Source organism: Halyomorpha halys, unplaced genomic scaffold (assembly GCF_000696795.3).
Source record: "Halyomorpha halys isolate HHAL.00 unplaced genomic scaffold, Hhal_1.1 Scaffold629.1, whole genome shotgun sequence".
NCBI lineage: Eukaryota > Metazoa > Arthropoda > Insecta > Hemiptera > Pentatomidae > Halyomorpha > Halyomorpha halys.
The window spans coordinates 967,582-994,988 of record NW_027111602.1 but is presented as its reverse complement, the minus strand read 5'-3'; the positions used below and the strand labels follow the sequence as shown (position 1 = coordinate 994,988).

Here is a 27,407-nt window from a genome sequence, read left to right as displayed (position 1 = left end):
AATTTATATATAATTCAATTCGTTACCTGTGCAGAATGCGCGGCATTTTGGCTACTCCTGATACATGAGTCCTCTAGGTTTTCTTGTTATTTCATCTGTAACCTCATTCGCTTTGATTCCGTCATACGAGTATATACATTGTCCAATCAGGTTTCCCATTAGTGCTTATTATTTTTCTTTACGTGTTATTTAATAACATATACCTAATCGAAAGGTAAATTCGTTGAAGGTTTTACCAGTGATTTGCTCCGTTTAAAAATGGTAATTAAATATTTTATTTCATCTGTGTATTGTTCATATGTTAAATCTTTCTTTTTATTTAATAGTGAAATTATTTCGCGTAATACGTTCAAATAACAAATTTAACAAACAAATCTTAACGGATGACCTTTGAGTGACTGTGAACCAATGAGAGTAAGTTTAGTTAGCCTCGAGTTAACTCATTATCTTCCATCAGAATACACCATTTCAATTATATTTTTTTAATTAATATGTTTCAGATCAATTGAACTCATCGCGAATCTTTTACTGTATTTCATTTCGTTACTGAGTCAGAAGGGCACCAACAATTAATACCGTACAGAGTCAGACCTGAAAATTAGCAGGTTGTTTTCCCCTTCTACTGCCTGGGTAGTTCCGTAGATCAGCAAGTTTAGAAAAGATTTATTTATTTTTTTATTTTTTTTTGTGTATATGTTCCTCATTTCAACAAAAGGAAGATATATTTTTTAATCCATTTATATTTCAATCTGAATTTATTCCTCTTTTTATCTGATAATTTTAATCCAGGTTTAAATTAATTGATAAATTATTTATTTCTATTGAAAATTATTACTATTAATTAGTCTTTTCAATTAGATGTTTTGTTAAATTTAACTTTAAGAATATATCTTATATTGCCTCACAAAAAAATTAATATGTTGAGATTAAAATTCTTCTTTTGAAACTCTTACTAGTGTAACAGCTATATGAATGAATTTAAATATTTATTGAAGACTGTCAGATTTCTTTGGCGCTATTTATTTTAAAGCTGACTTTCTATGTAATAACTAATTAATTATTTATGATTACAATACATCGAGCCATTAATAACAATACGAGTGGGAGTCCCTTCCTCAATTATCAAAGTTGTATTACTCATTAATTATTACTTTATTAATCATACATGTTCTATTGATATAACTTATAAATAGATAAGTGGAAGAGGCTTTACAGTACCCACAATTCTTGATCATAAATTTCGTATTCATATAATATTATATTTTTTAACGTTCGAAGTATTCTTTATTATACACTATTACATGCTCTCATATACTCGTACATTCAAACAATGGTAACAGAGATTGGAAAACGTAATAAATAAATTTCATTAAAATTCATAATTTAAAAATAAATAAAAGATAATACATTCACACCGTATTTACATATATATATATATAAATTGAATAATAAGTAGAACAAATTAAACACATTCATCCAATATATAGTAAATCATCCCTATGTTAGAAAAGATATATTTCGATATATTTTAAAATTAACCATGCCTTTACCAAGATGACTTCATTCGTCAAATCGTATCTTAACGACAGGAGAATGAACTGCGCCGTGTAGGTCGAGTAATTTGCTGTCCGTTACTCGCCAAGATAGGATATTGGGTGTGGCATTGGTGTTGGGTGTTTGGGTGGGCTTGGCTTGAACTATGTATCGTGTTCATGTGAAGTCTTGTAACAGCCGAACCTCAATGCTTCAACAATGTCCTAATTTTGAGGAATATTCCAGTTAAATTCGATCGATTTTCATTATCATTCCTTTTCACACCTTGACAAGACTAAAAACTATTTTTTTTAAAAAGTGAGTTTCTGATACCTACCTCCCTGATAACACACCTGTTTAATTTTTATCGGTGAAATGCATCAGAAAGTCTTTCAATTAAGTTATAAAATTTTAATTAATCTTAGTTAATTTATGAGGGACTGATTTATAGCTTTAAAACCAATATTATTTATGCTTCTGGTAGTTTTTTAGAAAATCTATTTCTTTCAAATTGTGTTTTTATGTATATATTTATAGAAAACATTCTCAAAATATGTACCTCTTCTTACCCTTAAAGATTGTTGATGTATAATTTTAATCGTCTGTGTATTCCTTTTATCGGCAATAAAAGTAGTTCTGCCCAGTGTTCATTTCGAATTTATGTTAAAAGAAAATTTATTACTAAGCATTTTGGATACTATATTTCCACTTTTACCCGTGTCCATTTTTTATTAGAAAATTTATGATTATAGATTTAATAATTGTAAATTAATAAACATTATGTTGCGGAATAGAGGGAGGAAGAGGAGAAAGCGAGAGCGATTAAAACCGTCCTTAGCGGAATTCCCTACTACTTTTTTTATAAACGTTATGAGTATTAACATTATGAAATATTTGGAGGAAAAGTTTTTAAAATTTATCCTAAGCTCTAAAAATTGTACTAAAACTTTAGAATCGTACTTGGTAAACTACTTTTATATCAGAATTCATTAACGAGTACTATAATTTCTATAATAAAAACATAATTAATAATAATTTAAGTTAAAAGGCAGTGGGGGGACCATATTTATTTTTTTGGGGCGTAAGATTTTAAATCAGAATCGTGTTGCAACATAATATATTTGATGTTAGTTACAAAGGGCTTAGTAAGTTATGAGTGTACTTATTAGAGTTAAGCTCGTGCAATGGTTTGTCGATGGTGGTTTTTTTTAACAAAGTTATTTCCAATTATTCTAACAATGTACTCCACAAAATTACATAACTTTCAGAACAATTATGTTTGTTCGTTTCTCGACGGAATTCAGTTATCGGCACTCAGTAATCGGCATTGGAATCTATTCCCTTATTCAGATTATAAAGACTTTGGAACCATCAAATCTTTGATCATTCCTCTCGGGATTGTGCCACTGTACACGTTAGCTGCTTGTCTGAGATTCCAAGGTCCGATTCCACCTTGATTCTTATCTAGTCCGTTCATGGACTTTCATTTGTTCGATGGACACGGTAAGCGGGATATCAACGGCTCAGCGGGATCTTGGAAGGAGCCACCCGGAGGGTATGGATCTTGGACAGCTTCAGAGAAAGCTGAAGTGGGAGGACAGGCGTTGACAAAAAGATTTCCCTACGCGGGCACACATTGTGACTTCGCTGGTCACGGGGAAAACTGGGCCGTTCCCGAACGAATCATAGCATATTGAAAGAGGATGACGAAAAAGGAATCGCCTCTGGAGTTCCAACAGAGTTTTCCTATCCTGTACATATTATTTGAAAGTAGAAACCAAGATCTATGAAAAAGATCGTTCAATGATATAATCTTAGGATTATTATTTTAATTTTTAATATATCAAAGAGTTACATTTAAATTACTCTCAAAATACAGGTATAAACCCCTTTCCTGGCAAAAGTAGAAATAATCAAGTAAACGTCATGATTTTTTGAGCCCTATATTACTAGCCATTCCTGATGCTAAAAAGACACCCAAATTAGATTAAATGAATAAATAAATTTGTATACAAAGTTTTAGAAACGAGAATTTAGAGCTCTGTCAAACTTAAGAAGTTTAGTTATTACAAATAATGTTTGCTTGAAACAATTTTTATTTTATAAAATTGATATTTTTTTTTCACGACTAGGGGCAGCTGCCCTCTCCTGCTCCCCGCTAGGTATGATAATAAATAATATAGTGCTACTCCCGTAAAATATACTCGATTAAAAATTCGAAAATTTTAATTTTTTTTTTTTATGAGGAGAAGATGGTTGAGGGTGTGGTCAGAATATAACACAAATAAGTTGAACTAACTTATTTTATAGTGTTAGCGTTTCGGCCAGAATTTCTAGCCTTCATCAGGGCTCCTCACATGCTGAAATCGGAAAGCCAAGTCACTTTTTTTTTTTTGACAGGACAGAGGATATGTTTTCATCCAAACTTGAGATTGTTGTTTTTTTAAATTATGGAACAATATTTTTTCCTTGGTTATTGTATTTTGTCACCAAAATCGACTGAAATTGAATGTTTGGTTGTAAAAATATCCTTGTAGTTTGTACTGCCCAATATTTTTTTTTTTTTAATTTTAATATCTTCCTTTTCAATATTATAGATAGATCTATCATTTTTGCAGAAAAGATGTTGCAACAGATACTAGACGAGATGTGGATAGACCCAGACTTACTGGCTGAATTGGATGAAACACAGAAACAGACATTATTCTGCAAGATGCGAGAAGAACAGGTCAGAAGATGGAAAATGTGGGACTCAACTAATCCTCCTCAACCCCCAGGTAGAATTGATTTTAATATTTGATTATTTGTTTATTCTTTTTTTACTTAAAATTTTAGAAATACTAACTATGAAGGACAAAATACAAAGCAAATAATTTTAAAATCATCATATTTTATATTTCTTATTTCTTCAAAATAATTGCTGAGACAGAAATCCGATCTGACATTAGAGGCTAAAGGTGTTATACTATAAACATTTGAATCTGACAAAAATTGTATTTATTGTTTATTTATTCCTATTTTAGATTTAATTTTTAACATCTGTAAACTATCAAGATTTAATGTAAAGGAAAATGAAAATGTAAGATGGGTAAAATATTCTTCAAAACAAAAATCCAATTTTGTTAAAATGACACCAACACCTTCATCCACTAACGTCTTCAATTAAAAATAGGATACTTAATTTTAATGATTAATGATTTACAATGTCAACAATTAACAACTAAAAAATATTTTATTTATTTAATTCATCACGGTAGAACCTAATACAAAACAAAATAAATGACATTCTAACTACTATTGAAAATTTAAATATTGTTTGCATACTTGAATCAAATCATGCATCTAAAGAACTTTGATCTATCATATAGTAACATATGTATCACCTATTTATTAACTTATTATCGCATTTTAATTTTTAACTAACATATTAGTTAAATAAATATATGAGTTTCTCCTTTTATTACTCCGGATTTACCAGGTCTTAACACTTTTGTTTCTAGAAAATTACAACAATGAGAAGAATAAAAGGAAGGTTGACTTCCTAATAGGAGAGGATGGAGAACCATGGACATGGGTAATGGGAGAACATCCGAATGACAAGAGCATCGAGCAGATCCTTGAGGAGGAGGCTCGGGAAGCAGCGAGGAAGCTGGCTGAAAAAGAGACACAATCATTGAGGCTGAGTGTTGTCGAAGCAGAATTAACTGAACTATTGGAACTAAACAAGAAGCAGCTTGAGGAAATAGAAACCAGGAAACAGATGTTAGACTCCGCTGAAGATATCTACTGCTCTGCTGATGAATTAAGAATAGCAGCTGAAACTTCATTCTTCACAAAGAGGGATGCACTCCAAGAGATCACTTTCAACAAAGTAATATATATATTTTTAATGGTTTACGCAATAAATAACTGTTGAAAGTTTGTATTAGGAGTCTTTATGACAGAATAAAATTGCTGGTGTATTGTCATTACTGAACATAATTTAAGAATAATTTCCAAAAAGACAAGTATAAATCCTTTAATTAATGTATGGCTACTTCGGGAGAGAACTTGTTAGTCACTACCTTGAACCATGAAAACTACCTTGTTTTTGACCTTGTTAAAATGTTTTGTTCCAGGGTTAACATCCAGATCAAAGTCTATTTGGTCTTGTTAAAATTTTTAAATTGCTAAATGAATACAGAAGTACCACTCTAAAAAAAAAATTCAATCATGAAAGGAAAGAGACTTTCAAGATACCTTGAGCATTATTTTTTTATTTTTATAATCTCAGAGGTAAGCTTTGATTGCAATTTGTATTGATGGGCCAAGTCTCAAAGCAAATTTAAAATTTTAATTGAAGTTATGGCATGACCTCAGAGTCAAGTTGGGAGATAAACTTATTTCTTGAAATACCCATGAACTACTAGCGTATTTCTTGAAATGCATTAATGTTTATATTTGTTCATGAAAACAGAATGTCTTTCAAAAGTGAATAAGGTGTATAATATTTACTACTAGTTTATTGTTATTTGTTTTATTTCTTATTACAGTAATTTATAAATATTACAGTATTTTATGCGGTATTATAAATGGATTTTGAGTGCAAGTAAGGGTACACAGCATTTATAAGTAATCACATTAGCAGTCCTTTTGCCATAAAAGTAAAATGTATAAGTTGATGATGTTACATGTATTTTGCACATGTACAGAAGCATATAAATAGGGACATAGAAAATCCAGACTGTTTAGAATGTGTCAAAAGTTTATTACATGACTAAAATTTCAGTTATTTTTTTACTAATTTCCTTATTTTATACCTCTAAAGAATTTTATATATGCCACCAAATATTAATTAATATACAGTTCAACAAAACAACTGAGGGTTTTTTTATGTCAACATAAATTAGCGGGCTCTCTAGAAAAAAAGAATACCTCTTCCTTTATAAATACTGATAGCAAAAAAAATGACAAGTTTGACATCCTATTGGTAAATGAGTTATTCTTCAACTTTAGTTAAATTACGAACATAGTAACTTCATAAAGAGCAGCTGACAAATTTATGTTATTTTTCTTAAGATATATTGAATTGATTTGTATATTGACAATAGCTGAGCTTGATATTTGTTATTTTTAACTTTATCTTATATTTAATTTTAATTTTTACAGCAGCAAAATGTATCTCAAAGAGTAGCCCTGTGGGAAAAGAGATTGATGGATGAAAGAACATCAGAACATTTTAAGCGAATACAAAGGAAAAAACAAGAAGCTGTCAAGGAAGCGGAGGAAGCTGAAAATAAACATGAACAATTCTGGAGAGAGCAACGTATGTACAATTTTAATTTACCTTTTTATTGTTTTATCTATATTCTTATACCATCTCTGGCTTACTGGGTTTTTCATGCAGTAAAAACACCTGAAATATGTGGCGAAAAACAAAACATTTGTTGCAATAAGTGCTGAAATAAATTTGAAAGCTTAAGCTTGTAAGTCAGAAAAAACCTGTCTCACATTATTTAAAAATCAATATATCATTATAAAGGCTCATCGAAAAAATTCTTCCAGTAAAAAAATTATATAAGTATAATTGTGATGGTTAAGACTATATGTCTCTAGGATGATGCAATGATGTTAATTTTTAAATGGTATAAAAATCATATTGTTGATTTTGTATAAACATACAAGGTACTAAAGCTTAAGTGACATTATGTAATAAAATACTTCAATAAGAAATTAATTATTAAATAGAGTTTAAAATTAAATTGCTCAAACTGTAATAATTCTTTAAAAATATAATTAAAATTTAAAATAATACATTTGTTTTGTAGCCAAAACAATACGCCTTAGGTCACCAAACAATACTTTATTATATTCAGTTCATACATGCATTATATTTCACCTATTGATTGGGATTCTCAAATCCATTATGTATCAGTTATTTATTTCTCCACATTTTTACTAAAACAGTCACTCTATAATATCTATTAGGTGTTGTGAGTTAGAAGCCCATTGTAGTTTACTAGGAAAAGAGGAAAAATTTTGAGTGGGTTTGTCAACTAATGAGTTTTATGAAAAGAATGAAGCTATCACACATCATAATAAAACTGAAAATGGCTCTGGATAGTCAAATCCTCTTAAATAAAAGAAATAGAAATAATAAAGGTTTGTTTGGCACCTAGTGGTTTATTATTTTTACAAAATTGATTATGAAACCAAAAGTAGGAAATAAGACTAGAAAATTAAAATAATACTATAAATTGTGATTGTCAGATAATATAAAGCAGATATAATGGTCTTTTTAACCATTTTCAAAACTATCTTGCATCAATTTCCTTTACCTCATTTTATTAGAATTCTAATTAACTATTTTAAAATAAAAAATATATATGAAGAAAGAAAAAAAGAGATCAATAAAGTATTTCTTATTTTTGTAAACCCATAGGGACACTAAAAATAAAATAAAAACTTTTTTTCTTAAATCAATTCTAACAAAAGTAGAGTTAAATTATAGGTAAAATACAAAAAAAAATTTTAATTATTCCTTTGAAAAACTCTATACCAAAATTAAATCACCAAATGTATTTCAATATTCAATTCAGTGGCTAGTTTAGTCTCCTATAACTAAAAAAGTTTTGAAATTATAAAAGGTATTCCGACATCAATTAAAGTGAACTGATACGTCTCTGGGAGCTACTTAAGCTAGGCGAAAAAAATATAAAGTGAGAAATCACAATATTTTTTCTCTAGATTTGTTTAAAACTCCTTTCACCATGTACCTTCCTCACACATTTACTCTACATTAAAATTCCATATTCTCTTTTAATTAATTGTTTGAAAATATTTTTTTAATTTAGAAATAGTTGATAATCTTAGGTAACTGTATTAAAATTTAGATCATTGGAGATATTTTAAAATATGTAGTTGTTAAATATTTTTTTATTCCTTTTTGACCATACCGATGGAAAGACGACCCTTTTCTTTATTTTTTGGAAAAATATGATCAGTCACTTTATCATATATATAATTTTAAATTTGCCATATTGTAAGTGATTTTGTACTAAATTTTATCCCAAATTTATACTTTTTAATAGAAAGAAAAGCCAAAGAAGCTGAACAACAGATGAGAGAAATAGCACGAAGAGCAAGGGAAGAACATAGGAGATCCATCTTGGAATCTGAACCTTTGCCTCAAGGAAATCAAAAGTAATCTTAGATCTTCATTCCATTTTAATAATTGTTCAAGTTAGTTAATGATATCTGACATATTTTCATAAAAATTGTTTGAGGTTAATAAATTTCCAATTGAATGTAATTTATATTCAATCATCATATTATAGTACAACGTTTCGGGACCACTGTCCCATATTCATGTACTTTAAACCTCATAATTTTTCATAATTTGAATTTCCTATATGAAATTCAAATTATGAGGTTTAAATTACATGAATATGGAACAATGGTCCCGAAACGTTGTACTATAATATGATAATTTAATATAAATTACATTCAATTGGAAGTTTATTAACCTCAAAAAATGTTTATGAATTGACTTACCAGACTTCCTAAAGAGAAAATCCTGACATATTTTATTAAGTCAATCAATACAAAAGATATTTTCGACAATTTACAGCTTACCAGGACTGGCTAAAGAAAGAACTGGTGTCTCTAAACCTCCTAATAAAGATGCTATCGTAGAATGGTTCAGGTCTAGCCAAGCTAACAGAAGAGCCGGTTTAGAACCTAATACAAATGCCATAGCCCCTTGGTTTCATGGTATGACCTTAAATAATATATATGATTAATTGACATTATTTTATTATTATTTATCAAATATATTATTAGTTCCATTATACTATAACTATATGATTTATAGGATTGATAACTAGACAGGAGGCTGAGAGTCTCCTCCAGATGCAACCTGTAGGTAGCTTTCTTGTGAGGGTCTCCGAGAGAATTTGGGGCTATGCCATCAGTTATAGAGACACTGATCGCTGTAAGCACTACCTCATAGATGCCAGTAATGGGACATACCAGTTCCTAGGAAATAATCAGAAATCACATAACACTTTAGGTTTGTTTTATTTCATAGTACCATTAATTCTATCTTTAAAGAAAAAAAGGTTTAAAGTGTTATAGTTCTTTTTGTATTATTTCCATTTTTTTTACCATCAATTTTATTATAAAAGAAAGCTATTTTTTTATACAAAGCTACTTAAAGTGAAATTTTATATATATTTTGAAATTAAGACTGATGGTAGCTATGAATATTTGTTATCAGGAGATTTAATTAGATATCACGGCCTGAAGCCAATCACTGCTGATGGTGGGGAATTACTGGACAGGCCTTGCCACAGATCTAAACCGCTGCCTCCAGCCTTCCAGCCTATGTCCATAAGAGCGAGGTGAAGGAGCTCGATCTTGGTCGGTGCACCAGCCCTCTCAACATCAGCTTTAATATTTAACAGACTTTAGAACCATCTCATTGGAAAAGCCCATATCTTTTTTTTTTCTTTAACTTCTTAATTTGGTTTTTAGACATTTGCAGTCGAAATTCAAAGCCTCGGATCAAATAATAAATGTGTTTCTGAGTTTGAAAAACAAAGGAAGTTTATATTTAAAAGTTTAGATAATACTTTAAGCTTTCAAAGCATTCATTTTGGATGAAAATCCTGCTTTATATTTATCCTTCAACTGAGTTCTCAAACCACTATCAATTTAGATTTTTTAACAATGACTACACTAGTGACTTTAAAGCCTTATGAATTGGATCTTCCTTATTTGCTTATTATAAATTATTAAATTTGGAATTGTTTATAACTTTTGTTACTCATATGAAAGAAAATAGTAGTGAACTAATAATACTCCACTACAGTACTTTGTTCATCTTCAAACTTAATGATCCACGTGGTTGATGTTACAACCTTTCCAGAAGATCCCTCAGAACTCTCTTGATAGCTTTTTGAAGTGAAGTTCGAAAAAGTACAGATTTTCAAGATTGTCTGATTGTGTCATTTGTAATAATTTTTTTTATTTAGATAAAATAATAAAACTTGAATTTGTATAATCTGATTTTATTAGTTAAACAAAATATGCTCCTTAACTTCCATAAAATGAAAAAGTTTCTTGACTGTCTCGTAAGAATTATTTAAGAGTCTGTAAAGAGATTTATTTCTAAAAAGCAATGTGCACAATATTGGCAGTATTAAACACTTGCTCTTTCTTCTGATAATATTCAAAAACCTTTAAAAGAAGGTAATGGATAGCTCATTGGTTAGGTGGGAACTAATAAACATAAATTTTCAAACCTTGTAGGGTTTGAATTGTCTATTGTCTTGAAATAAATAATCATTTTTACATATTAATGGGATTCCTGTTGTATTCTAATAACTAATTTACTAGTTAATAAATTTTATATGTCTATTTAAACTAAATTTCATATGACACAACCTGGTATTAATGTCTAATCATTTTTGATTTGGAATTAAAAATAACCTCTGGTTACGAAAGAATCGTATACAAATTAAGATGGGCTTATAAATACATTATATACTAGTACAGTTAATTCCTATTTTGCAAATGTCTAATTAATTTAAGTTTTATTGCTGTAATTTATAAAATTTATATGGTAAATTTGATCAAAATATTATTGTAATTAAGATTTTTTAAAACTTTTGATCAATTTATCAACTTTCTGAAAATACTTAGAAATTAACTCTATATGTTTAGGGCATATATATTTTTTCTTGGCCATATTTATGTATTAATACTCTTAAGAAATGTGTAAGTTTTATTAAAAAATGCTTACCCCTCGAATTACCAGTAATTCTTTCATGGTGTAGACATAATGAAACTATTCTTTTTTAAAGGGCCCAATGCTTTGTGATATTATTGAATTTTTTTTCTCATTGATTTGGGAATATCATTTATTAGAATGTTTTAGTGTTTTCCCATTTCATTAGATTCTTTATTTAGGACAAAATAAAATAAAGGCTAATACTATTAAATTATGTCTCAATCATTAAGTTATAGTTTGGTAGAGTGTCTGCAATGTAAGGCATTGTATTTATTTTTAAAATTTGCCAAAAGAGATGAATTTGTAATAAAATTATCACCAAATCGCTGTTGATTATAAGTGGCTTGGTATAATTGAATATTTGATGTATTATAGCAATTTATTTTTCTTACAATTAAGTTTATTTATTTTATTGGATTCAAAAATATTTTATGAGCTAGAAGTAAATTTTAAGAAATGTACATTAAAACATTTTGTAGCTAAAGTGTTCTTTTTGGCAGTAGGATAGCAATATCTATATTATTTGACATAATGATGTCTCCTGTATACTGTTTTTAATAAAATATTTTATATTATTCTTAAAACTTTTTTTTATGAATGATGAATCCTAATTTTCTATTGTTTTATTTTAAGTGATGTGGAGCCTGCTTTTTAATTCAATAATAAATTATAAAATATTTGAATAATTTTCATTGTTAATTAGACACAACAGAGAGTTGAAATGGACATAAAAGTATTTGTGGTTTTATGGCAGATGACACAGAGAGTATTTCAGAGGTTGTTTTTGTATTGAACTACAGTCAGCATGGTTTATGAAACCATCTGATTCATATACAAATTAAGTTGAGTTTATTAATACATTATTTACTTGAATGGTTAATGCCTTATTATTTACTGTATCATTTGCAAATATCTAATTAGTTTAAGTTTGATTGCTGTAATTAAAATTTTAAATTTCATCATGTGTGCTCGCTGTTAATAATGACTCATTAATTGTATCCCAAAATCTCCAATCCCATATCACAGCCCTCGAAGATTGGTGTCGTAATTGGAGGATTAAGATAAATTCCATCAAATCACCTTTCCCTTCGTTGTAAACCTACTGACTGCCCTACAGTTTCATTTAACGATGTTACTCTTACCCCTGTCGAACAGATCCGCTACCTTGGACTACATTTGGACAAGCGATTAACCTGGAATCCTCACACCAGACTGAAAAGATAGGAAACTGCACGTCGATTGTGACTATTACACCACTTACTAGACAAACGGTCTAAACTTCCAACAATTTACAAAAGACTGATCTACATGACTGTAATAAGGCCAATCTGGACATATGGTGTTGAGCTTTGGGGCTCCACTAAACCTTCGAATTCCTCTCGTATTCAATCCTTACAATCCAAAATCCTTCATAAAATCCTCAATGCTCCTTTGTCACAAATAAAATCATACATAAAGACCTTAATGTTCCCTATGTAACCGATCTAGCCCGAACCAGATATCACTCCTTCCATTATAAACTCTCTAACCACTCAAACCCCTTAGTTTCTAATCTTGCATCCTCTTCCATTCCTGACAATCCTCCGAGGCGCCTGAAAAGAAGATGACCACGAGACCAGCTAATGTAAAATGTCATTAGAGTGCTACCAATGGGTAGTTTCTCAACACGCCTGTTTCACTCCAATTTAACTTAGATCAGATTTACTAAATTTATTATAATGTACAGTTGTAAATAGCAATAAATAAATATTTAAAAAAAAAAAATCATCAAAATAGTATTTTAATTAAAAATATTTTTAAATTTATTTTACTGACCTATTTTCGCTATCTATAAGCGGATGGTAGATCAGCACTGCCAACCAACCTGCCACCACATTCCTCGAGTTTGCACCTAACACTTTGTATTGAGCTATCCAAGACCCAAGCCATTGGCCCAGGCTGGTCACACCCTCCACCTCTATGTTCTCCTTACCTACCTCCATAAACCTTGCTGACAATATACATTTAAAGTTTTCAGTAATGGATATCTTCCTGGTATCGATATTTTTCCATTCTCACATTGGTTGCCTGTGGTTTTATTCTATTTTTAATTTCTGTCATGTGAACATTCTCTGTAACCGATACGGAAAAGTATTTACTCTTTTTGATCTCTCTGTAACAGGTAGTTGAAAGAAAACACTGTAAAGTTTCTTACGACTTCTAGTACCATCATATTTCTTATTTCATTTTGCTCTGTAATTCACCTATGGTGTTGTTAATACTTATTGTTTTCTTATGAATTTTGTCATTCATTTGTTTATGAGGGGATTTCAAGCATTGTTAACTTTTATTTTAGTATCATGGCTATGGTTATAACATCCTGAATTCTTCTTTTATGTACTAATCCATAAAGGAATTAATTTTTTTTTTAATCATGGTTTGTTGCACTGCGGTTTATAAGGCCTATGGTGCACCATCGGCATTATAAAGAGCAACTGAAAGTTTGAGATCAGTAGATTCTATTAATCTAATTATAATGAGGCGTAGATAGTTGACCGTAGATTAATGATTGGAGAAGTTAGTCGGGGGGTGCAGTCAGCAAAGAACAACATAAATAAACAAAACCATATTTATTTATTTTATGCCGACGTTTCAACCTGAGTTTCAGGTCTTCATCAGGGGTTATGGCGTAGAAGGTAGGCCTGCAACTGTAACTCCTACAGCACTGTACTCCTACTGCAACTGTAACACCACCCGACAAACTTCTTCAATAATCTAATTATACTTAAAGGGTTGATCAATTCGCACTATTTGGAGTCCATAATGCGATCCCTGCCAAGCAGTGCAAACCTCATACCTTCAAATCAGTCACTCCAGCAAATGATATAATATTTATCCTCAGCATTACCGAATCTGAGCAGAGGTGAGTGTCACTGTCCAGTTAAAGCAATGATTCTCATTGGTTTCTACAGGATCCGTCCAAGAGTAGCTTTAAATGTAGCTGTCTTTTGTCTTGCCAATATAGTTTAGTTTTTAAGCCATCTTTATTCTACTTGGTTAATTTAGGAGTTAGTTAATGTCACTAGAGAGAAGAGTGTTGTAAGCGAACTTGCTGCATGATATAGAATTGAAAAATCGCACGTGAATGAAATTTTGTTTAAAAAAAATACACTTTGTTGGAAAATGGTCCCAAAAAATATATCCAATCTCTAAAATCGTTTCATTGACAAAGAAAACACCAAAATTGGTGGTTTAGCTATATCAATTGTTTATAATTATTTCATCACTTTAATTTAATTTTAACTACTAGGAAACTAGTAGTGATTTCACCCATTCTAAATTTGAATTATACTTTCCTGTTTCATACACGTTATGATTACCTCACTAACTGCGCCTGATTAACTGAATAATCAAAATGTATATGACCTATCACTAAAAAACAAAAAAAAAAAAAACTAACTTGTCAGAAAGCATCTTCAGTTTTTTGGCTTGAAAGTAACACAGTTTTTTTAATTAACAAAGTTTGTTTTAAATTCTTTAAAAAAAACTTACAGTACTTCACGGTATTTTTAGTTCTTTCTCTCTGTGGTATAATTTTACACTGGTTTTCTCTGCATGCATCAGTTAATAAGTGGGGGTGGGCCCATCTGAAAGACTGTTTAAATCACTGAGAAAAAAATATGAAATATACTATTTATTTACCAGTTTAACTTCTTTTCGGTAAACAAAAATAGGAAACAGATTGCTGCAGACAATAGCTGTACAAGCATAATTAATTTCAATGAAAATACAGACAGCAACAATTTATTCTTATAAAGGTTATTATTCTACTAAAATATGAAATAACATAATAAATGAAATTGATAACTTTTTTTTTTATAAACAACCCCAATTATAAAGTAGGTTTGACTGTAATTTATTGACATATCTCCTTCAGTGCACCTGGATTAACATAATATCCTGAGTTAACATAATAAAGTTAGTGTAGTGAACCTGCTTCCAAGGGTGAGAAGTTGTATTAATTATTTGAAATATAAAAATGGCCAAGATCAATCACAAGCAATCAGCATATCCATATTTCACACATCACTGCAGCTACTTACATGCAACTATCATTAGATTCAAGGCTGCTACCACACAGACACCAATGGTCTGTGCTGGGTAGTTGTTGCTGCAAAATATACGGACACAAATTTATTTTTACAAATAAAAATGTTTTAATCTGTATTTAAAACAGTACCTACTAAACTATAATTAATGAATTAATAACAGAAAATAAATACAAAGTTGACTAATCTAATATATTTATATTATGTTATAATATAATTATAATATTTTTTATAATTTACAAATACAAAATGCAACATAATTAAGTTTTTGAAAGGCCACTAAATAAGTAATGTTACAATTTTCACAATGTCGTTAAAAATAACTAAGAATATTATATTACAAAAACATGTATCCTCAAAAACATGCTCCTAGGAAACTCCTTCACTTTGCTACTTATATCACTGTTTATACATTTATGTTTTGTCGATTTCTATCTTGATTAACTAATTGTTCAATAACTTATTCCCTATAACCACATCTTTATTCACTTTAGAATTGAGGCATTGTCAAAATTTGTTTATTGATTACATAATTTTTGTAATTTCTAAATTTAACAGTGACTACCTTGTTAAAATTTATAATTAAATAATAAAAATACATTTCTATATATCTCAAAAACATTTTACATTAATCACTTTAACCATCACAATGCACACTCATCACAATTAGAAACTTTGTCATCATACATGAACAATGTCTTTTTAATGGTTATATTACAAAAAATATTTATGTTTTTGGGAGATGAGACTGATCTATCTGCCTTCAGGTATCCTTCTTTCTTCCTCGCATAAACATATATTTTCCTCTCTTCTCAGCTGAAAGAAAGAACACATTTAGTAATTTAAGGGTAACTAAACTGAACTCTACTAATATGTAACTACAATATATAATAGTATGACTAATCTAAGTTAAACTGACTAAAATAACCAATCTTAAAATCACTAATCTAAAAATAGAAACAAAAGTTAAATTTCTTTTTACAGAATAATTAATTTGGTTTTCTATTTTAGTATACAGCTACATTGGTGCTGACTTCAATTTCTGTCAAAATTATAGCATTATTATTTTTTTTTTCTCTACCTATTCATTATCAATGTTAATTATAATTATAATTACTTATAATTTCTCTTAGTAAATCAAAATTTATTACTAAAAAAATACTTTTGAATCTACAGTGCCAAATACATGCTTATAAGTGCCTCTATAGAAAAAAAATTAAAATATTATTAAATATTTAAACAATTTCAATGATCCATTTATTTTAAAAATGCAAAATCAGAATAGATGCATTGCAAAGCATGTTATGTACCTATTGGTTTGGGAAACACCAACGTCTTTGTTTCAAATGGTGTAAGTTCCACCTGTCCTGAAACTGGGCAACATATCTATGAACTGAGCATAATACAGCTATTGTTAAGAGACTTTGTAAAAAATATGTAAAATGAATTTTAAATAATTTTTTCCTCTGGAATGGAAAAAAAAGAAAGAACAAAACTTTAAATAACATTAGATGTAGATGAGATAAGTGTTTTAATAGTTTTTATTAAATCGGTTATTACAGAGGTACTTATCAACTGTCACTTCAGCAATCAGCTTTAGCTATTCTATACTATAGAAATTCTCTTCTCTTCTTGATATTATCTCATAGTTTGAATTATGTGTAATGTAAAACCCAAGGTTTGCAATTTTTTCTTAATTCAATAAGCTATTTAGTTTAATAAAAGGAGTAAAATATAATTCTAATTCTCTTATACTGTATTGGATCTTTCTTATTTTCTTCTTCTTAGAGTTTTATAGAATTACAGCAGTAGAGCTTTAATAATAGGATGTAGAAGGTATATAATTTCCAACTTAATTTTAAAAATGTTCTTATTTGACAGTAAAATTTGGATTGCTTCAATATTGAGAACAATATATCGCTTGAGTTTGTATGAATTGCGTTGTGTAGACTCCAGTTTATTTCATCTTTCTTCTTCTCCATCTTGACCTCTGAGATCTTCTTCCTCTCCTTTCCCATCCAGGCTGTAATAACAGAGACTGAAAACTTCATACCTGGTAACTGTCTGTTAAATTTTGTAAAAGAGGACATATTTTGCTGTTAGTTTTGATTGGACAGTAGCAAAGTATTTGCCGAGTCTTCTCCTTTTTCTGAGATCATCTATGGTCTATTCCATTCCTCAAATGAGTCCTTATTATTTCCTTCCTCAATCTTCACTTGAACCTTTTCTCGAAAAGCTGTAACTTCTCTTTCCTTTAGTTCAAACTTTGTTGCATCCTTTCCCTGCAGAAGATTGAGAATCTCTATGGCCAAGATCCGTGCTGTGATATTGTCCAATTCTCTCTGATAACTCTTAGCATAACCCTTCCAACTCGAGATAGTTGCCAACTAGACGTTCCTATTCTGAAAGGATGAAGCATACCTCATCATAACCAGGGTCACTCCTTTGAAAATGTGCTGACAACTGGTTATCTGAGTTCTCGAAATGCTCTTCCAACACAACTGAGCCATTCATGGTTTGTCAAAAAGTAGACCAAGTGAGGAAGGGTTATGTCAATCTTCTCGCATATTTCTAATCCTAGATACGGTTAGGCTAGAGCCATCTCATCCCAAACCACCTCACTTAACCTTATCCTCGGATATGATTCAGCAAATCATATTCGTTTTCAGCATTATCTGAAACCCTCAAATACCATCTTTCAAAAAAATTAAAATTTATAAATTATTCAAGTTGATTAATTTAGAGGATTTTTTTCTCCTGGTGTCCATTGTTTACATAATTGCTCATAACTCCTCTGGATTTTATCCAAATCCTATGTTACTACAACTGTTGAAAACCTAAATGTCTGATCTTGTAACCTATATTAAAACCATTTATACTTCATACCCTTACAATGTCAAAATATTGGTTTAAAATAATAAAAAACTTTTCAAACGTTTTATTTTATATCTCTGGTTCTACTTTGTTTAAGGAAGTCCAATTTATGGCTTATGGAATGGTTTATATAGCCTTAAAAAACTATCAAATTTTGTGTAGAAAGAAAACAAAGAAACGAACAACATACAATGTGAAAAAAAAAATTATTTTCTGATTTTTTCAAAAATTTGGATTTAGGCATTTTCTTGAGGTCCTAAAAATGGGTCAACTTTGTTTCTCTCAAAAGAAATCTTTTACCCCACTTTATAGATCTGTCTGTCCAAACTGTTTCAATATTGAACTTATATTGAAAAATAGTGAGGTTATTATAAAAGAACTATTCATATCTTAAATAGTAAAAATATGACAATAGGACAGATAATCAAATTATTTAAAAGAAGTAAAACAGTCATCTAAATTGGATCAGTATTAATGATGTTGTAGTGAATTTAGCTTCTGTTTTTATTTTCAATGCATTCTCAGAGTGTTTCTATAGTAAAGAAATTAAAGGTATATGCAAGGTAAAAAGCTAGATCCAAAAAATTTCATTTTCCAATAATTTACTAATACCATGAAAATTATTTTATATTCACAAATAGTGTTATTTGAATAGTGATTAAATTCCTTGCAAAAGAAAAAAATCATGGAATTCGGACCATTATAAGTGAAGATATAGCCTATTGAACTTTGACCCATATTTAAATAAAAAAATTGTAGAACTTAGGCAGGTTCTCAATGAATTTTGTTTATTATTTATTATAACTTAAAATTTGTACATTGCTGAATATTCTAAGTGTTAATTTTAATGATAGCTAATTGCTTGTATACACCCTTATTGGACCAATATTAGTAATGCGAAATAAAACAGTTTTTTTTATAACAGTTTTAAGGAAACCAGTAAGTAAAGTGTACAGAGACACCACATATTTCATTTACCAATTTTTATTATATATTATTATCATATAATTTTATTATATATTATTGTATAATTTTATTATGTATTGTTATTTACCGCTATAAACTAAATAGATATAATAAATAATTAATTTAATCATTTATCAAATGTGTAAATAAAAGTAATAATGAATGTTTAATTTTGACAAAATATATTAATTTATATCAAACATATGTAAGGGTATGATGATTGAATCAATTTAAATTTTTCTACATTTAGTGAAATAGGATTGGTTTAAATTAAATTCAGCAAAGAACAACATAAATAAATATTGTTTTGTTTATTTATGTTGTTCTTTGCTGACCGCACCCCTCGACAAACTTCTCCAATCATTAACTTATTTATTACTTGACACATTGTCTTAAAAAATCTTTGATTGCTTCCTTGGTCAATAGAGATCAAGATCAGTTACTTCATAATTTTTTAAATAGTTGAAATTTTGATTTCAGTAAAATATACTCTTGATTTTTCACAGGAAAAACAAAATGACCAAGGAAGCAATCAATGATTTTTTAAGACAATGTGTCAAGTAATAAATAAGTTAATGATTGGAGAAGTGTGTTGGTGGGGGGGGGGGCAGTCAGCAAAGAACAACATAAACAAATATTGTTTTGTTTATTCATGTTGTTCTTTTCTGACCGCACCCCCTGACAAACTTCTCCAATCATTAATCTATGGTAAACTATCTACACCTCATTATAATAAATAAGTTGTTTCTATGTTGCCTTTAGGTCAAAAATTAAAACATAATATTACTTGATTTATTTATTTATCGTGGATTCTACATCACCCATATCATACCAAAAAACATAGATATCAGCATCCAGACAAATTTAAATGATAAAAGTAAAATAGGAAATGACAAAAATCCAAAAAAATATATATAATAATAAAAGAAGACATAAACAAAAAAAAAATTCATAGAAAACACATAATATGTAAAAAAGAAAATCTTAAATTTTTTCTTATATTTGAAATCTTATTATATAGTTATAATTAATTCTTAAACATCTTCCTTCTCTCTTCCAACATTTATTCATAAAATTTTAATCTCAACGCATTGTAATTGATCCAATGAGGTGTAAATAGTTGACCGTAGATTAATATGAGGAGAAGATGGGTGTGGGTGTAGTCAGCAAAAATACACAAATAAATAAGTTTTGTTTACTTGTGTAATTTTGCAGATTGCATCCCAACCATCTTCTTCTCATCATAATTGATCACACTTCATTACAGTTGTTATATATTTTAAAAAACTTGTGAATATCTCAATAAAACTGAGATTAGGTGAGTAAGCAAAATTAGGTTTTTTAAAAAACAATTTATTTGAATTCTTTTTATAATAAATAATTATATATACAATTATCATAAATAAACAAATCAAGCACTATTGCTACTTAATTTTTAACCTAAAAGCAGTCGGAAAAACCAAAAAAATTGTAATATGACAAGTCAGATGGAGATTCAAATTAGTTTAAATATGAAGTTAATTAATAGGAGATAATACTTGCCTGTGCTTTTTGGACGACTGCGTCCAATAGAGAAGGTTTTCTCTTTTTTAGCTGAGAATAACCTCGATTCTTCTTCTCAGAAAAGTCTGATGTAAAAAAAAATGGTACAATCAATCAAAAATAATAAATATTGAAATTCTTTTTTTTTTATAGCAGTTTTGGAATATGTACTTGTAATAAAGTTGCTTTATTGATGAAGGTTAAGTAAAAGAAAAAATCTAAAATATTAGTGATATCTTTAATATTAGTAAGTATCTTATACCATAAAAATTATCTTTTTAAAATAAGAGACAACAGCAACTTGTACCAGTGTGGACATAAATTGGTATACCCTGTCACTTGTGTAATATAGGTGAATTTAATATAACATTTGGTTTTAATTTTAAACAAATGGGGTAGAACTGTTTTACTGAATTTGAAAACTGTCAGGTAAGTGAGGTGGGTATTTATTATTATAATAGATTTCTGATATTTTTTTTTCAGTAAATAATTTTTCACATTTACTTTATAAAAAAAAATATATTCTAATGAATTTAATTCTACTTTTTTGTAACTCTTTCTCTAGCTTATTTTTATTTGTTTCTGACCCCTCTTTCCACTCCATTTGTACATATATTTTCTTTCACAATTCTAGTTTTACTATTTCCATAACTTTTTGAAAATGTTTTTTTAAATATTTTATATACAATAAAGGGACATAATGTTGTACCCAAACATTTATCAAGTTTATAGTGAAATATAAAAGAGAAAAATAATCTATACAAATTTATGCATACTAGAATATTAAAAATAGCAACCTAAATCTTTTTGTTGTTCAGGGCGTTTTTCTTGATTTGTCATTTCTTTAGATATTGTCATTCCAAAAAAGTCTGCCTTCTTTTGTATAAATCTATTCAAATCTATAAACATAAGGATACGATGATTTTTAGACATGTTTTTAAAGAAACAAAATAAATGTTAGTAATTACTAAAAAGTAAAATATAAATATGATTTTATTAATTAATTTAAAATAAAATATAAATATAATTTTAGTAATTATATAAAAATAAAATATAAATATTATTTTAGTAATTAATTAAAAATATTATTTTATCAGGCAAATATCCAATGAAAAATTAACCATCTAGCTTACTCTTAAAAATAATCTTTGTTGATTACATCTTGATTCCACGCAAATAGAGTAAATTACAAATAATTAATTGTCTCTTTTACAGATTAATTTTGTATTAATTAATTGCCTCTTACAGTCTACTTGCATTACACCTACAGTATCCTCCATTTTACTCTTTTCTCCAAGGTGAGAAGTTAGGCCGTTTGTGTTTTTATTGTTATATTTAATACCTCAGAACATGCACTGTTTTTTTGAAATTCTTACTTGTTTCAGAATCCAATAGATAACATTGATACAAATATAAGGAGAAGATGACTTGGGGTGCAATCAGAAAAGAAATGCTCTGTAAGGTGATATGCAGCTTTATTGTGTTGTATCAACATTTTAGCCTAAGTTGATCTTTATCTGGGCTTATTAAAATAAGATAGGAAAATACTATCAAAAAGTACAATAAATACAATAGGATCACAAGGGAAAATATTAAACAACTCTGAAAAATCTCTGGCCAGTGGTATGAGAAGAAACTTTGATGTTATTCAATTTTCCACATAAAATGCTTCAAGCTATGACCAAAAGTATTCGAAATATAAGCGACAAACCGTAAAACATGACATCTTCCCTCATATCTTTGGCTCTGTGCCAATATCCCAAGGTTTTTATTATGTTTGTTTCATTATTAGTTTAAACAAGGCCTTGAAGTCTGGCCATTCCACCATTCCTGTTTACATTCCCATTTTGAGCAGTCATTGCTGTCAAATACAAATACTGATAATGCTAGTGAGGATTTCAAAATGCAGATAAAATATTAAAATTACCACATAGATACTACAGCCAGTATTACTTTTCCAAAAAGGAACCCTATACAAACAAAGTTACGTTAGGTAGTTATTAGTTCATACTGGTGGGTAATCTAAATCTTTAATCATTCTTCCAATTTCTCCCTCGTATTATATAGTATTATCTCCTTCTTTAAACCTTTATGCTTTCCTCGCAGTTTTTAGATCTTTTTTGCTGTCTTCTTCATCTAGTTAAAGATAAAGAACTGATATTCCTGACACACTAAATCCTTGCTCTGTACTATCCTTGACATGTATCTAACCTACCTATCTTTTCTGATACTATTAATAATTGAACAAGCACTTTTAGAGATTCTGTGATATCTTTAAATATTCTGTGCGCAACCTTTTTCCTATGCTCCACATCTTCTTTTCCAGGTCAATTTATACACAACATAAATCGTTTGTTTAATACAACAAACAAAGTCAATAATCTAATGTATTACCTTTGAGCATGTATCCAATATCAAAAATCCGTAGAAACAAATTATATGATTAAAATAAAGAAGTAATTTCTTAAAATTGTTTAGATCAATCAAAGAATAATTAGCTTGGAATGAAGTTTTCTTTTCTTTATTATTTATTAAAATAGATTTTTTCAATGTGATGGTAACAATCCCTACTGTATCCATATTAGGAGGATAAAACTACTGTATTTCTGAACTAAAACTACACTAGTTTCACTTTTGCTATGGCCTAACATTAACTGAAAAGTTTAACAAACATACTTTTTAGTAATATAATAATTGCATCTATCTTTTATTTACCCCTGATTTGTGGTAAACAGACTTCTTCATGTTGAGACCTTTGAGGTTCTACGGTATTGCAATGTTCCCTGTTGAATTGAAGTCGACCCCGATATGGCTTGATATGAAAACATTCAGGCATCATATTGCGCTTATATTCCATTTTTATCTTTGGCATGTCGAGTTCACCCTCCTTTCCAGCAGGAAAATGCTCATCCATCTGTTCAATGCTAAATAGAATATAATTAATTACGACTCATTTTAGTTGTAAACGTGGCTAACAGCCATTCAAATAAAAATGAAAAAAAGTGTTCTAATAAAAAAAAAAAATATTATATTTCACCTTAGATTTGACTCCTCAGAAGATCTAATACTAAATTTTTCCTGAGAACTAGTTTTATCATCCTCTTTGTCTGATTCTCCAGTAAGCGATTGCTTAAACCTTAATTTCCTTCCATCAGCCTAAAATAAAATCGACTCATTATCAAATAGAATGAATTCGTATTTTCAAAGCAATATACTAGAAATTATGTTTTGTATAGAAAAAATGGAAAGTTTTTATTTAAAATTAAGTAATCATTGTAGGGAGATCTCGGAACATACGGTATAGACTTAATCAACGACAATGAAAAGAGGACCTTCAACTTCAGTCTTTGGAATGCCATAATCGTTGCGAATAGCATTTATTCGCACTGACATATTCCCCCATAAACAATTGCTGAGATGTGACGAAATGAAAAATCGATTATTAACTGTTTCATTACGTCAACTAATGTCATTTATTAAAAAAATGAAAGAGTTAACTTCAGATTAATGAGGGGACCATAAACCACTAAGAAAGGGAGGACAATAACCCAAGGTGGTTCTAAATTAAAGCATATGAATTGAATGAACATGAAACAGCTCAAGACTATCTAAAGGAAATAGAAAAACAATCTATATCCATTCACTTCTCTTGGAATTACGATAATTCAATGATCTGCAGAAATGTTTTTAAGAAAATTATCCTGGAGGATACAGAAAGTAGAACTACAGAATGGGGAAGAACAGGTTAGGCCCGGGAACCAAAAAAATATTCTGGTGGAGTAAAGATCTAAAGCAAAAGATAAAATTAAAGCAGATACGTTAGTAGGAGTACCACACTTCGAAGCAGACTATAAAAAGTATTAACAGCAACGAAGGAAAGTAAAAGTAGTCTCATTGCCTAAATAGACTCTGACAAAGCCAAGCAGGGAAATATTCTTAGATATATAAAAAAAAAAATTGAGAATGAGCAGAATATTCCAAGGAATTGCTGAAAGATACTTAGGGGGAAGACGCACACAAACTCAGTTAACTCGCGAAATATTTTAAAAACTAGGAGAGAGAGGATTAATTAAAAGAGGAAAAAGTTGTGGATACTGTAATCTCCCTGAAACTTTTTAGAGCTTTTGCCATCGATGATGAAATACTTCTGAGTAAGAGATACTGAAATATTCCAACACCTCTAGAACCAAAGTTAAAAAAAGACATTCGCATACTTCCAAACAATTCTTGACCAAGGTCGACATCAGGTAGTTCGCAGTTTAAGCCTGCTCCTTTCTGTAATTATCTTAGACACTGCACTCAAACGATCCAAGCTAAATATGAGGCCGTTCGACCTGGGTTTTTAAAGATTTCAGCAAGTAATATACACATAATTATAATTTACTGACAACCAGATTCTCTTTGGAAATTTTAGGGATTCCAGTTCAATCTCCACACGATCTCTGAAGAGATATTTAAAATCAGCATGTTTACAAATTTAAAAAAAAAACATGTTTATGAGGTTTGTAAGAAAAAACGACGATACGGTGAAATTACGATTCGATCATCATGCACCAAAATCAATGGAGTTCTTACTACCTTGCCGAGGTGCAACACACACATGCTCATAGGAGGATCAAAATAATCTAATTATTTCCACTAGCTTTATGAAAAATACAATAAAAGTGTCTCTCTTTTAGAAAAATTAATTGAAAAGTTGTAATTATCCTTTTATTGTGTTGTTTGTAACGTTAGTGGAAATGTACATAGCACCACTCTGGAGTAAATGTTTTACTTACAAATAATGGACAGTCTTTTAGAGGTGAATCCTGAATTAGATCCAAGGACCATTCTGATTTTAATTTTGTGGGTCTGCGAGGTCCTAATAAGCCTAAAATGGAACAAGATATACAATGCCTAGTTCACCATTATTAAAAAAAAAATAATAAAAATAAATATATTTAAAATAAAACAGGTGGTAACATAAGTCTTGTTTTTATTTTGACAATTAAATTGCAAAATAAATTAATATCAATAATATTTTTAACAATAATAATTATAGCACGCTGTCGCACTTTGGCTTAGTTGCATTAAAAAAAAAATGTTTCAATAATTTTCATTTGAGCTAGAAATAATTAGCTAAATATATAATATAATGTTTATTGGGTTGCTTAGAGTGGTGGATGAAGGAAATTAGCAATCGGATTCGGTTTTTTTTTGCATTTTCTGTATCAATTTAAAATTTTTAAAAACCTAAAATTTCAATTTTGAGAAAAAAATCTTCAAGTTTTGTAACTTACTGGAAAGAGCTGTTGTATCAAGGGGTGGGTAGGGTACTTCTGATACTTGTACTTTTCTTGCAGCATCCAGACTGATTTTTTTTTCTAATTCAGGGATGAACCATATAAAAAATCTATCCCCGGTAAAGTATTTATGCTTCAATATGTCCTCGCATTCAATCCTTTCTGCTGGGTCCATGCTATCGACATAAGAAATAGAGCATGTAAATCAAAGACGTACAAAAAGTACATTGTTATGTTGAAATAAAAAAGAAAAACAAATTGGCTTAGCAGTCTCGGCTGCTAGAAAAGTCCTTAACTGCTGATGATTTTAATGTTTGTTATTCAATTTTTGGATAGTACGTGTCTTGAAACTTAAAACTTCAAATTTTGAGGGAGCGACTTTATTTTTCTCGGTCGAATATAACGGTTCATTATTAAGGAGAGAAGGAAGGAAACGATTCCACACAATCAGAGATTCCATACAACAGTACCACACGTCTATTTTTAGTTTTCTGGTTATTTGAATGGTTAGTATATTGCAAAAGTGTAGAATTGATTTAAACTATTAAAAAATAGTAATACTCTTCAAAAAAAAAAAAATTATACCTTTATAAAATTAGGATGTATTTGAATTGAGTGTCGATATTTTAGTAATAGCATATCGTATTGAAATGAGTATGGATATAGTTGTATCGAAACTTTCAATCCCGAAGGTAGCCGAGTGTCTCCGAGTGTGTTGTTAGGTTTGGACAAGTGTATATTTCTATTAGTACAAGAGCCCAAGAGGAGAAAAAAAGATAGTTATTTCACCCCAATTTTTGATTACTTTAATGAAATCTATGTGTAATTAATAGTCAAAATTGATGAGTCTGCCAAGTATAGGTAGGGGGAATAAAAAATGGCGGCTGTTTCAAAGCGATAAATAAAAACAATTTTTCATTCGGAGCTCTATATCTTAAAAAGCAGGAACAACACAAGAAAACCTAAAAGAACGTCATTTAAAGAAGATTAAATTTGCTAAAATATGAGCCTTATAGAGTTATTTACGTTGAATAGTTTTCGAGATATAACTTTTTAAAAAGCAACATTTCATAAAAATGTTGTATGGGACGTACTGAAAGATCAGTAGTTAGTGCATTTATTTTGAAAAATGTATATCTCAGGAACTATGTGTTTATTTAACAAAGTAATTTATAGTAGTTTATTTACAATAGTAAATTAAATGTCATTTAAACTTAATATTTAACATCCAAATGTTAGATATCTATAAATGTATACAATATCTTAACCATAACAATAGACTTTTTAATGGTTCCTTAAACATCTAATGTATAATTTACATGAAAGCCATGACAAAAATTGACAATGAAA

At 29.3% G+C, this 27,407-nt stretch overlaps 2 protein-coding genes across 9 annotated transcripts in view; one reads left to right on the top strand and one right to left on the bottom strand.

The window, feature by feature from the left end:
- The window catches only part of LOC106684932 (SH2 domain-containing protein 4B), a 183,999-nt gene extending 171,735 nt beyond the window's left edge, over positions 1-12,264 (top strand). For 4 of the 5 annotated variants that reach the window (XM_067049675.1, XM_067049676.1, XM_014427314.2 and 1 more), the window contains 7 exons: positions 4,152-4,310; positions 5,034-5,404; positions 6,682-6,838; positions 8,604-8,715; positions 9,143-9,285; positions 9,386-9,583; positions 9,791-12,264. In XM_067049675.1, coding sequence (XP_066905776.1) covers positions 4,157-4,310; positions 5,034-5,404; positions 6,682-6,838; positions 8,604-8,715; positions 9,143-9,285; positions 9,386-9,583; positions 9,791-9,918 — 1,263 coding nt within the window. In that variant the 5' untranslated portion in view covers positions 4,152-4,156 and the 3' untranslated portion in view covers positions 9,919-12,264. Of the gene's footprint in view, positions 1-303; positions 415-500; positions 606-4,151; positions 4,311-5,033; positions 5,405-6,681; positions 6,839-8,603; positions 8,716-9,142; positions 9,286-9,385; positions 9,584-9,790 lie in introns of those variants that run through there. The other variant, XM_014427311.2, reaches the window with a different exon arrangement.
- Positions 12,265-16,077: 3,813 nt separating this feature from the next.
- LOC106684935 (cyclin-dependent kinase-like 1) overlaps positions 16,078-27,407 on the bottom strand; it is a 28,706-nt gene continuing 17,376 nt past the window's right edge. For all 4 annotated transcript variants that reach the window (XM_067049673.1, XM_014427320.2, XM_014427321.1 and 1 more), the window contains exons 7-13: positions 26,055-26,233; positions 25,554-25,645; positions 23,813-23,931; positions 23,491-23,699; positions 21,573-21,674; positions 20,776-20,861; positions 16,078-16,209 (exon numbers count right to left, since the gene is read on the bottom strand). In XM_067049673.1, the coding sequence (XP_066905774.1) occupies positions 16,147-16,209; positions 20,776-20,861; positions 21,573-21,674; positions 23,491-23,699; positions 23,813-23,931; positions 25,554-25,645; positions 26,055-26,233 (850 nt within the window). In that variant the 3' untranslated portion in view covers positions 16,078-16,146. The remainder of the gene's footprint in view (positions 16,210-20,775; positions 20,862-21,572; positions 21,675-23,490; positions 23,700-23,812; positions 23,932-25,553; positions 25,646-26,054; positions 26,234-27,407) is intronic.